Source organism: Trachypithecus francoisi, unplaced genomic scaffold (assembly GCF_009764315.1).
Source record: "Trachypithecus francoisi isolate TF-2019V2 unplaced genomic scaffold, Tfra_2.0 Lachesis_group16, whole genome shotgun sequence".
Classification (NCBI taxonomy): Eukaryota; Metazoa; Chordata; class Mammalia; order Primates; family Cercopithecidae; genus Trachypithecus; species Trachypithecus francoisi.
Window position 1 is genome coordinate 69,248,270 of NW_022681461.1, and position 12,593 is coordinate 69,260,862.

Here is a 12,593-nt window from a genome sequence, read left to right on the forward strand (position 1 = left end):
AGGTACAGTAAGGGCTTTCAATTCTGCTGGGAAATCAAGGAAGGGTTTTCAAAGAAGGCTGAAGTTGTAGTGGGTCTTAAAGAATGAGTATGATTTGATTAAAGATAAAATAAAGGCATTATAGGCTGGGAGAACTCATGTACAAAGATACAGTGACATAAAAGTTTCTTGCCTCCCTGGTCCGTGACAAAGGGTTCAATGTAGCTGGTATGTAGAACTGGGACAGACTATGGTGGTGGGATATGAAGCTAGAGAGGTTGTTTGACATCACTTTGTGAAGGGCTGTGTGTGCCAGGCTAAGAAAAATGGTTATATTTTTCTTAGTCAAAACTCTTTTTAATTGTTTTATTGTTTTTCTTTTTGGAAATATAGAATAGAAATGAAGTCTCACTATATTGTCCAGGCTGGTCTCAAATTCCTGGCCTCAAGCAATCCTCTTAAAGTGCTGAGATTACAGGTCTTTTTAAAATTATTATTGATAGATAGTAGTTGTACATATTTTGGGGGTACATGTGATATTTTCTCTCTCCCTTCCCTTTCCTTTCCTTTCTTTTCCTTTCCTTTCCTCTCCTTTCCTCTCTTTTCCCTCCCTCCCTCCCTCCCTCCCTCCTTCCTTCCTTCCCTCCCTCCCTCCCTCTCTCTCTCTTTCTCTCCTTCTCTCTTCCTCCCTCCCTCCCTCCCTTCCTTCCTTCCTTCCTTCCTTCCTTCCTTCCCTGCCTCCCTCCCTCCCTCCCTCTCTCTCTCTCTCTTCTTTCTTTCTTTCTTTCTTTCTTTCTCTTTCTTCTTTCTTTCTCTCTCTCCCTCCCCTCCCCTCCCCTCCCCTCCCCCCCTCCCCTCCCCCCCTCCCCTCCCCTCCCCTCCCCTCCCCTCCCCTCCCCTCTCCTCTCCTCTCCTCTCCTCTCCTCTCCTCTCCTCTCCTCTCCTTTCTTCTCTCCTGCCCCAGCCTCTCAAGTAGCTGGCTCTACAGGTACGTGCAACCACACCCAGCTAATTTTTGTATTTTCAGTAGAGACGGAGTTTCACTATGTTGGCCAGGATGGTCTTGATCCTTGACCTCATGATCCGCCTGCCTTGGCATCCCAAAGCGTTGGGATTACAGGCATGAGACACCGCACCTGGCCTACATGTGATATTTTGATACATGCATACAATGTATAATGATCAAATCAGGGTAACTGGGATATCCATCATCCAAAACATTTATCTTTTTTCCTTTTTTACATTGGGAACATTCTAACTCTTCTCTTCCAGCTATTTTGAATACATTATTGTTAACTATAGTCATCCTACTGTACTATTGAACAGCAGATCTTATTCATTCTACCTAACCGTACTTTTGTATCTGTTAACCAGCCTCTTTTCATCCTGCTCTCTTACCCTTCCTATGCTCTGGTAACTACCAATCAACCCTCCATCTCCATGAGATCCACTTTTTTAGCTTCCACATATGAATGAAAACAAGTAGTATTTTTCTTTCTGTACCTGGCTTATTTCATATACATAATTACCTCCAGTTCTATTCCTGTTGCTGTAAATGACAGAATTTTATTTTTTATGGTTGAATAATGCTCTGTTGTATATATACATCACATTTTCTTTATCCATGCATGTATTGATGGACACTTAGGTTGAGTCCATATCTTGGTTATTGTTAACAGTACTGCAATAAACAGGACACAGGCTGAAAGTGCAGATATCTCTTTAAGATACTGATTTTATTTCCTTTGGATATATACCCAGTAGTGAGATTATTGGATCATATGGTAGTTTTATTTTTAAGTTTTACAGGAATTCTCATACTGTTTTCTATAATAGCTATACTAATTTGTATTCCCACCAGCAGTATGTAAGAGTTCCCCTTTCTGACCATTTATGCCAGCATTTGTTACTTTTTGTCTTTTTCATAATAACTATCCAAATTAGAGCGAGATGATATCTCATTGTGGTTTTGATTTGCATTTCCCTGATAATTAGTGATGTTAAGCATTTTTTTCATATACTTGGCCACTTTCATATCTTTTTTGAGGACTGTCTATTCAGCTCTCTTGCCCATTTTTAAATTGAATTGTATGTTTTCTATTTTGGGGTTTTCTTTTGCTCTTATATAGTCTGGATATTAACCCTTTGTCAGATTCATAACTTGCAAGTATTTTCTCTCATTCTGTGGGTTGTCTTTTCACTCGATTGACTGTTTCCTTTGCAGTCAACAAAGGATGATTTTTAATTTGATGTAATCCTATTTGTCTATTTTTGCTTTTATTGCCGGTGCTTTTGAGATCTTATTCATAAAAGTATTGCCCAGACCAACATGAATCTTTTTTTTTATTAAGTCCTTATTTGGTTGTGGCAAATAAGGACTTGGGACTGACCAGGGCAAGGTTAACTGGTCCCCCTCACTCCTCCTAAGAATATGTCATGTGCCACCTACCTTTAGTATTTAGGAAAAATGACCAGTTTGGAGAAGAGGATTCAGTCTTTAAGTTGAGACCTGTGTTTGAGTCCTAGTTCCTTGATTCGTGACATCGATGAAGTCACCTGATCACAGGAGCATCAAACTTTAAAAAATTTCACTTTTTCAAACGTTGCATGGGATCAATACAACCTAATATACAGGCTGTTTGTGGGGATGAAAGTGACCCGTGATGGTTAAGCATTTAGGCTTGGAATTTGAGAAACGTGGGTCTGAGTTTTGTTCTGCTATATACTGGCTACGTAACTTAGGAAAGGAACCCAAACTCTCTGGGGCCTCAGTCTCATCCTCTATATAGTGGCACCAATAGGAGTATCAAATTCATGGTGTTGCTGTATAAATTAAATGAATCCCTGCAGTCAGTTCTCACTGAGCACTGTGTTTGGAATAGAAAAGTATTCAAAAAATGCTCACTGTTATTTTTAATGCATTAAAACCTAGTACTTCATCTTCTGTGTGAGATGGATGGGAGCTGAAATATGGGACTAACTGACAAGAAAAATTGCTCCTTGCCTGAGGATCATATAATCCTATCATCTTGTCTGTGTGCATCTTGAGAAACAGACAACTGACAGAGCCCTGTGCACAAGCATCTCAGTGGGCTGTATATTTATTTCTCTAATATTTTTTCATTAGCGGAGGTAAGTGTGGCAATAGGGGGGTTTGGCTGGCTCTAAATGTCTTCTTCCTGTCACCCAGATTAAGGAGCTGTTCTGTCGGGCTCTCATCGTTCAGAGGAGAGTGGTTTGAAAAGTGAAGCTTATCCTGATGGGGGAAATTAGGTGTCGTTTCTGTGATTTATAGAGCCATAGATTGGGCTGCACAATTTCTTATATAGGAAATGGGTCCTTGCCTGTTAGTATTTATTTACTCTGTGGGGGGATCTGAGGCTGAAAATAAGAGATGGGTTGAAGAAGGTCCGGGGCACTGCTTGGGATTTGAAGTTGAGTCCAAAGTAGACCCTCTGCCCTACTGTGTTGTCTGGTTGACCTTGGTCCAGCATCTTCTCTGACCTTTCACTTGCTCATCTGTAAGAATTACTGGAAACAGGCCGGGTGTGGTGGTTCATGCCTGGAATCCCAGCACTTTGGGAAGCCGAGGCAGGCGAATCACGAGGTCAGAAGCTCGAGACCATCCTGACTAACATGGTGAAACCCCGTCTCTACTAAAAATATAAAAGATTAGCTGGGCATGGTGGTGGGCGCCTGTAGTCCCAGCTACTCCTGAGGCTGAGGCAGAGGCAGGAGAAGGGCGTGAACCCAGGAGGCGGAGTATGCAGTGAGCCAAGATTGTGCTACTGCTCTCCAGCCTGGGCGACAGAGCGAGACTCTGTCTCAAAAAAAAAAAAAAAAAGATTTACTGGGAACAGTAAAAGCTGCTGCCTCCGCAAGTTGTTGGGAGGATAATAGGAGCTAACAGGGAGATGCCCTAGCAGTAGGCACAGAATAAAGAGATGCTTAATAGGTGTCTGTTTTCTTCATCCCACTCCTCTCTTTCTTCAAAAACTGTTAATGGTATGCTTGTCATCTGTATGACCTCTGCAGAGAGGATGCCAACTGGCAGGAAGTCAAATAGACTTTCTCTAGAGCAGTTTTATGTTCTCAGCTAAAGTGAGCAGAGAATTCCCATATACCCTCTACCCCATATTCACATAGCCTCCCACGCTATTAACATCTCCACCAGAGTGGTACATTTGCCACAGTCAATGAACCTGCATTGACACATCATTAGTACCCAAAGTCCATAGTTTATGAGAGGGTTCCCTGTTGAGGTTGTACTTTCTATGGGTTTTTACAGATGTATAATTCCATGTATACACCAGTATAGTATCACACAAAGTATTTTCACTGCCCTGTAAATCCTTTGTGCTCTGCTTATTCATCCTTCACTTCTCCCTAACCACTGGAAACCACGGATCCTTTTACTGTCTCCATAGGTTAGCCTGCTTACAGTCAATTCTAGTCAGTGTATCTAGAATGGGAAGTTCTAAAAGGGATGGGGAAATTATGGCCAGCTTTGAGAAACAGCTAAATCTTAACATAAGTGAGAAAGTGATCAGAAATAGCAATGCTGTGATTTGAATGTCCAACTTGAAGAAACTAACAGGTGACAGTAAGACCCAAGGAGGGGAGGAGACTTACTGAGGTCACACAGTAAATTAGAAAATGTTGATGTTCCCTTGGATTCTCTTATCTATGTCTCTTTACTCTTTTCATGCTCTGTACTTTTTCTGTGTGATTTCATTCACACTTATGGCTTCTATTACATTGAACTATATGATATTGCTGACATTTGACTTACAAAATTGCAATTTCATTATGATATTTTCATTGGTCCGTTCTCATTTGTACAGTGAAAAATCCCAAGATATGCTAAAGGTGGGTGGACTCAGGGGTGTGAATCACATTTTAAATAAATGGATTGTCTTTTATATGGAGACTTTATATTTCAAAGCATAGATTTCCTGGTTTAAGCCAAATGTCCAGAATTCAAAGCCTGGCTCTACCACTTACCAGCTATGTGACCTTGGAAACAAATGCAGACTGGACATAATGACTACACCTAGCTCACAGGTTGTTGGGAAAAGTTAATGAGTTAATATGTCTAAAGTACTTAGGGTGTTGTGAGGAGTAATACATAAAAAGAACTTAGAACAGTGCCTGGCTTGTAGTAAGTACTCAATAAATAGCATGTAATTATTAATATTCTCTACTTCAGTGAGAACATTGCTTATGGTTATAGTGGCTGACAGCATGGGCTTCAGGATTAGACGGCTTGAGTTCAAGTCCTGGTTCTACTACATTTTAGAGGGTGACCTTGAACAGGCTATTTTAACCTTCAGACCTCAGTTTCCTAATCTATAAAATGGGGCTAGGAACAGCAAAACTACTACATAAGGCTATTGACATGATTAAATGATATAATGTATATTAAAGTGCTTACCACCCTCTCAGTAAATGCTGTTGTTATGCTTGCTTTCTACTAAAATGACAGAAGTTGGTGGTTTGAACCCAGGACCAAATGTAGGCAACTTGGTGTAGTGAATGTTTCTCTTCTTTGGGCCTCCTAGTCTGTGCAGAGTTGTAAGGACCAGCTTCATGTCTCAGGGCCCTTCTAGATCTGAAATGCCAAGAATCAGTGCCAATGAATATGCTTGTATGCACTTCAGAGCCCTCTAACTTCTGGGATATATATGTAGTTTAAGGGTTCTACTTCCCATTGCTTGGCTACTCCCTAGTTTCTCCCTTTTCCAAGCAATGTTTGACATGACTCACCTCACTTGACTTCCTGTTTTGTTTGGGAATAAGAAGATTTAAGTCAACTAACACTACCTACTTTTCTCCCTTTATGTGTTTCTACACATGCTACTTAATTATACATTCATTGATTTGTAAAAGAACGACCAATTAATTGCCTTCTCACTGTCAGAACAGATGGGCAGGTCTTGTTTCATTCCTAAGGAGTTGGGCCTCCAGCCTCTGTACCCTATCTCCTATGGCTACCAGGGAAATGGGTAATTGGAATCTTCTGCAGCCATTATGAGGAGATATGCTGATGACGGATGGCAAATGGCCCAGGTAGATCCTATCCAGAGTTCCAGACTGGGCTAGAAACCTCTATTTTGCTTTTTTTTTTTTTTGCAGACACTGCTATGATAACCTCTTCAATCCTTCCCATGTTCATCAGTTCCATCCTGATCAACTACACAATATGTGTTTCCCTATAAAGCTGGGATGTCAACCACTGTCTCTTCACCTCCCATCTCTCTAGGCCCTAGAAGCTTCTTATTTTATATCTTCAAAAACTTCTGGGCAAAAAAGCTATCAAGCCCACTCTCCTCCAAGCTGTGATCACAATTGTCTCCAAAAGGGACTCTGCCTCCATAGTCCACCCCAATCTCCTTTCAGTGGCATCAAGGTAATTTAGGCTTTTTATAGTGACCAAAAGAGATTCATTTCTGTCATCTCTTTTGTTAGAAGAACACAATAATATCAAGTGCACAAGTTGAATCCTTGGCAGAACATCCTATTTTATATTTAAAACATATTTAAATATAAGTATGTTTATAACGTATTTAAAACATATTTTGGGTGCCCTATGTGTTCACTCTTTTTCTTGAAGGTAGGGACACAGAGATGAATCAAATTTATGACCTTGTCTGGGTGCAGTGACTTATGCCTATAATCCCAGCACTTTGAGAGGCTGAGGCAGGCAGATCCCTTGAGTTCAGGATTTCGAGACCAGCCTGGCCAACATGATGAAACCCTGTCTCTACTAAAAAAAAAAAAAAAAAAAAATACAAAAACTAACCAGGCATGGTGGTGCATGCCTGCTGTCCCAGCTACTCAGGAGGCTGAGGCAGGAGAATCTCTTGAACCCAGGAGTCAGAGATTGCAGTGAGCCAATATCGTGCCACTGTACTCCAGCCTGGGCAACAGAGGGAGACTCTGTCTCAAAAAAACAAAAAACACAAATTTGTGACCTTACCATGGAGAAGTTCACAGTTTGATAGGCGATAAGGACACACAAATAAGCAAGTTTCAAGGAAATATGAAATTTGTAAACATTGAATGAGTGGAGAGAGGGACAAAATCTCTCAAGGTGTGGCAGGGTCCACACCTCCTTCCTAGAGTTCAGTAAGGAGGAAGAAGTAGGAAAAGGGCACTTCAGACCAAAGGCACAGCATGAGAAAAGGCTTGTGGGTATGAAATAGTGCATGCACTACTGTAAGAAGTTGGCATGGGCTAGATCACAGAGAGGGGTGCAAGGGGGTTGAGATGGGAGGAGAGTCATAAGCTGAAGAACAAAGGAGATTGAATCAGTGGAGGCTTTAAACAGAAAGTGTGGAACATTCAAAAGGCTCTGAGTGAGAGGATAGAATAAGTTGTGATGTTTTAGAAAGTTGTGACAGGACATGCTGGAGAAGGCAACATGAGAGTGGGGAGACTAGTCCAAAGGCCATGGCAAGTGCCTATAGAATGGGCAGCACCAGGGAGACAGTGGTGGGGCCAGAGTGGGGAGTTTTTTTTTCTTCCAAGACAGAGTCTTGCCCTGTCACCTAGGCTGGAGTACGGTGGTGCAATCTCAGCTCACTGCAGTCTCCACCTCCCGGGTTCAAGCAATTCTTCCTCAGCCTCCCGAGTAGCTGGGATTACAGGCACTCACCACCACACCTGACTAATTTTTGTATTTTTAGTAGAGATGGGGTTTCACCATGTTGGCCAGACTGGTCTCGAACTCCTGACCTCGTGATCCACCCACCTCGGCCTTCCAAAGTGCTGGGACTACAGGTGTGAGCCACTCAGCCCAGTCGGGAGGTTGGTTTTGAGAAGCCTTATAAGGTAGAGGGTTGACCACCACTTTTTGACTGGAAGCACCAAACTGACATGGGAGATACAAGTAATGCTGGGGAGAAGAGGATCACAAACATACACACACATTTTCTTTGCTTTTATCATTTATTTGGTTTGTTTTATTCAGCATTCCATGTGAACTTTTAATTAAACAAACATTGACTGCCTTATATTAAATGCTAGATACTGTGTCTGGTCCTAAAATGTAGCCAGTTGGTAAAAAGATAATAGATTGTTTTTTTCTCTAGAAAGCCTTTCCCCACCTCATTTGTTATGGGTTAAGCAGTCATATGACCAAGTTTGTTAATACTGTGGAGATGAAATCCATTAGGCGTTAGTAAGGACTTCAGAGCATCTTTTTGGAGTCATACAGACCAGAACCATCTTAGTATCAAAAATAACTGACTTGGTATTAGCACATGAGAATATTTTTTAGTGTAAAAATTACAGTCATTTGAAGTATAGAGTGTGGAATTTAATTCATGGACTTAGTGACATTCTGTGTAGATGTTTCTAAATATCTTAAGTACAGGGTATTTACCTAAAGTTTAAGATTCCTAAGACATTGTCATAGTTTTAGAGCTAGAAGAGCCCCCTTCCTTCTGTACTCTCATAGCCTTCTGTGTGTATTACTTCATAGCATTTGAACTATAGTAATTGTAATTGTTTATGTGTGTATCTTTGCTAATAAATTACAGGTCCTTTGAAATTAGTGACTTGGTCTTGTTAATCCCCTTTCTTAGTTTCTGGAAGGCATAAGGTATGTAGTAGGAAGTTCACTGAATGTGTACTGAACTTAAACCTTAGAAAACATATCTTCTATCCCCTCATTTGTGGATAGGGAAATTGAGGTTAAGAATGAGGAATCTTTTATGCAAGTTCAAAAAGGAAAGTAACAAGAGAGTCAGAAATACATTCTAGTTTTTTTGATTGCTTAATATTTTTGTGGCTGTTTTCTCCTCTTGCCCAGCTTGGTTTGCTAGCTAATTAGCCAGAAGTTGGAAGCATTTACAAGTTGTGGAAATGCAAACGTTCTTTGTTATGAAAACCAATGGCCATGCAAATATAGCCATTAAGTACAGAATTTGTTTCTTAGGTCCCTCTACTTACTCAAAAGCTAGGAGTCAACAATGCTTCCGGTGTAAGGTTTCATTTTCTCTCACACACACAGAGACACATACGCATGCAAACAACACACGCACACACATAAGCACATGACCCAAGCAGAGCAGCTGAACAGGAAATTTTGGATGAAATATTGGCATTTATTGTTCCTATGTTACCTACTAAGGTCAAGGGTACAAGGATTCAAATGGGCTTTAGTTCAAGTCCCTCCCTGTCCCTCCATGCTCTTCTGTAAGTGGGTATTGAGTATCCATCTCAATGGGTAATTTTGAGCACTCAACGGAGGGATAGAGTAGTTTCATCATAAAGTTGTTCTATCACCTTGGTCCAGCCAGCTAGCATCTCCGGGTCACTGTATCTGCGTCTGTAAAATGGATTAGGTTAGATGATTTACAGAGTCCTGTGAAGTTGGAACATTCTATGATTTTCCTCCCCCGGGATCTAACTGGACTCTGGATGGAGTGTTGCAAGGACAGAAGAGGTAAGGAAAGAGTGATCCTGCATTGACCCAGTGCTGGCTTCTGCAGCCTTATGAGGACCCCCTGTTTGATGTTGGTCTTTTATCAGGGTGTGTTTGTGTTCTAACCAGTATTTGCCTGGCCATTGCACCAGTCCCCATTCTGTTCCTCGGGGTTTTGGGAAAGAGCCAGTGGATGTGGATTCTTACAGGCAGGATTTCTTCCGAAGAACTGCCTGGATGGTGAAACTCACAAAGTGCAGAGAGATTTCCTGTTTTGTTTTCCACAAGCTCAAGTTCCTATTTATTATAAAAACCAAACACACACACACACACCACACACACACACACACACACACACACAGAGTATGCTCTCTCTCTTCCCATTGCTGGGGTCCAGTGCAACCTTCCCATCTGTGTCACTTTCCCCCACGGCCCTGGTTTTCACCGTTATGGTAATTAAGCCTTCAGTGCTGGCTGGAGATGTTACAGAATTTTAAGCCATCAGTAGTTAAGCACATTAATTTTACTAAGGGGGAACCTGCAAAGGGAGCGAGAAAAGGTCTAACAGTCAGCATGACCTCATGCAGTCACATCTGGTTTCTGTTCTCATGAGAGTGCCTCCTTCTGGTGCTGGCTAGAGAATGGACATTTGTTCTCAGCATAGGTTCTGGCACCTAGTAGGAACAGTTCTCTTACTGTGTGACACACCCTGGCCCAGGCACTTTATATACAAATCGTTTATGAAATATACTTACACTAAAAACATGTCGCCTGGAATTTGAATTTAACTGAGCACACTGTGTTTTAATTTACTGAATCTGGCAACCCTACTTGGGATTAATCCCATGGCTCAGAATTGTTGAACAGAAAAGACCTGCACTTGGGAGTCACAGAAATCTGGGTTGGGATTCTGTTTCCACCATTTACTTGCTGTGTGATCTTGGGAAAATTGCTTGACTGCTCTGATTCCTAGTTTTCTTATATATAAATGAGAATCGTAATATCTGTGGCTCAGGACCATTGTGATTATTACATTTTAATACACTTAAAGTACCATGTACTGTGCTGTTTAGTGTTTCATGAACATTAGCTTTTATTATAATTGTTTTTTATTTCTTTGGGTCACGACACTTAACTCAGGTGAAATTTGATCATTCATTCATTCATCCCTAGGAGATGATATGGATAAGAATGTGTGGCAGGAATAATTGGAGAGTTTTTGTCAACTTCCAGGATAAATGAGATGGAAGCTTACACAGGAACACTCTTGATAGACACCGTCTCCTTCTAGATCTGTGCTCTGGATCGCTCAGAAGGGAGACCCCAGACCCACTTTATACAAACATGTTCTACTTGAGTCTTTTAGACAATGCAGAATGAAAAAAGTGATATCTTGGTAATCAAGTGCCCTTAGCGGTGTGCAACTTTTATTTAAAAGCATATCAAAAGTAAAAAATATGAAAGAAATGAATAATAAGGCCATCATACAGAGCAGGCAAAGCACAAAGGAATAAGAGATCAACATTATCTGAAATCCTTACGTTTTAAAGACAGCAGTCATTCATTCAGAATCTGCAATGCGTTGAAATGTCAGTGTTAGCATCAAGCACACTCTGAAGTTATCTTCCACATCAGAGCCCAAGGGAGGGGAACAAAGTAGAAGGTAAAACTTGAGTCCTGTCCTGTGCTAAACTGAGAAAGTGCCTTCCAAGTTCTTTACTGCCAAATATTAGCAATCTGTTTTTCAATGTGCATTCATGTCCGTTGACTGAATAACTGTGCTAGGTCCCACAAGAATATTCATGTGAATAAGGCCTGGCCCTTGCCCTTGGTGGGACCAGTGTTTATTGGTGAGATAGGCAAGGAAATGTGTTGGTAGGTATGGTCTAGTGTGTTACGGTGTCCAGAAGAGGAGCATGGTTCTAGACTTAAGAAAGTTATGGTGCGCTTTCCAGAGAAAAGATGTTTCCTATTTGAGACCAAAAGAGTAAACTGGAGTGCAGAGAGGGGAATATTCCAGGCATAGAATGGAGTGTGTGTGCGTGTGTGTGTGTATGTGTTTTAAAAAGACTATGAAGCACGTTCCAATTAAATAGAACGTTGATTATCATTTAGAGCAAAGGTCAGCAAACTGTGGCCCTCAGACCTAATCTAGCCTACTACTTGTCTTTGTAAATAAAGTTTTATAGGAACACAACCATGCCAATTCATGTAAAGTATCATCTATGCCACTTTCATGCTACAAAGGCAGTGTTAAGTAATTGTGGAAGAGTCTACCTTGTCCTGAAGCCAGAAAAGCTTACTCTCTGGCCCTTTACAGAAACTGTTTTCTGGCTCCTGATTTAGAGCACATTTTACATAAACAGGAATTCACTGTTGGTGGAAATGATGTGGGTGCGTGAGAACGGATGATACTGTGCCAAGAAGGTCAGGAGAGTGGTGAGAGATGAAAAGGTGGCCAGGGGTGAGAACAAGGCATTTAGATTTTTATCCTGAAGACTGTGGGAAACCTTTGAAGGTTTTTAAGCAGGGCAATGAGATGGTCAGACTTCTATAAAAGGCAGTGCAGCAAGGTGTTTAATAAGAGGGCAGGCTTTGGAGGCAGATTACCTTGGATTGGATCCTAGCTCTGTCACTTACTATCGTAAACCTCAGTCAAGTTATTTACTTTCTGTGTGCTTCAGTTTTCCAACTTGTAAAATGGGAAATTATAATAATAGTATCTATTGTGTGAGGTTGTTGTGAAGATTAAGTAAGTTAACATGGGTGGAGTGCCAAGCCCAGGGGACACTATCAATGGATATAGTTTTTATTGTTTCTCAGTGATCCTTCTGGCTCCTGGGGAGGGAATGGCCCAGGATGGGAGAACCTGATAGTAGTAGAGTGCAAGGGATTTAGGGAATAGGTGGGGTCTTGTGCTTAAAGGGGCTGCTCTAAAGCCCTCGATGGCTCACATCATGGCCACCAGCACGTTTTCTCTCGATCTCTCCCCTATTGTCATCATTGTCTACTCTGTCCTCCTCTTTTTCCAGGCCTTCAAGAGTGCACTGATGAGTTCTTACTGGTGCTCAGGGAAAGGAGATGTGATCGATGACTGGTGCAGGTGTGACCTCAGCGCCTTTGATGCCAGTGGGCTCCCCAACTGCAGCCCCCTTCCGCAGCCGGTGTACGTATGTATGGCCCC

General features: G+C 41.5%; 1 protein-coding gene across 3 annotated transcripts in view; it reads left to right on the plus strand.

The window, feature by feature from the left end:
- The window catches only part of ASTN2 (astrotactin 2), a 1,009,693-nt gene that overhangs the window by 807,108 nt on the left and 189,992 nt on the right, over positions 1–12,593 (plus strand). For all 3 annotated transcript variants that reach the window (XM_033237645.1, XM_033237646.1, XM_033237647.1), the window contains one exon: positions 12,442–12,575. In XM_033237645.1, the coding sequence (XP_033093536.1) occupies positions 12,442–12,575 (134 nt within the window). The remainder of the gene's footprint in view (positions 1–12,441; positions 12,576–12,593) is intronic.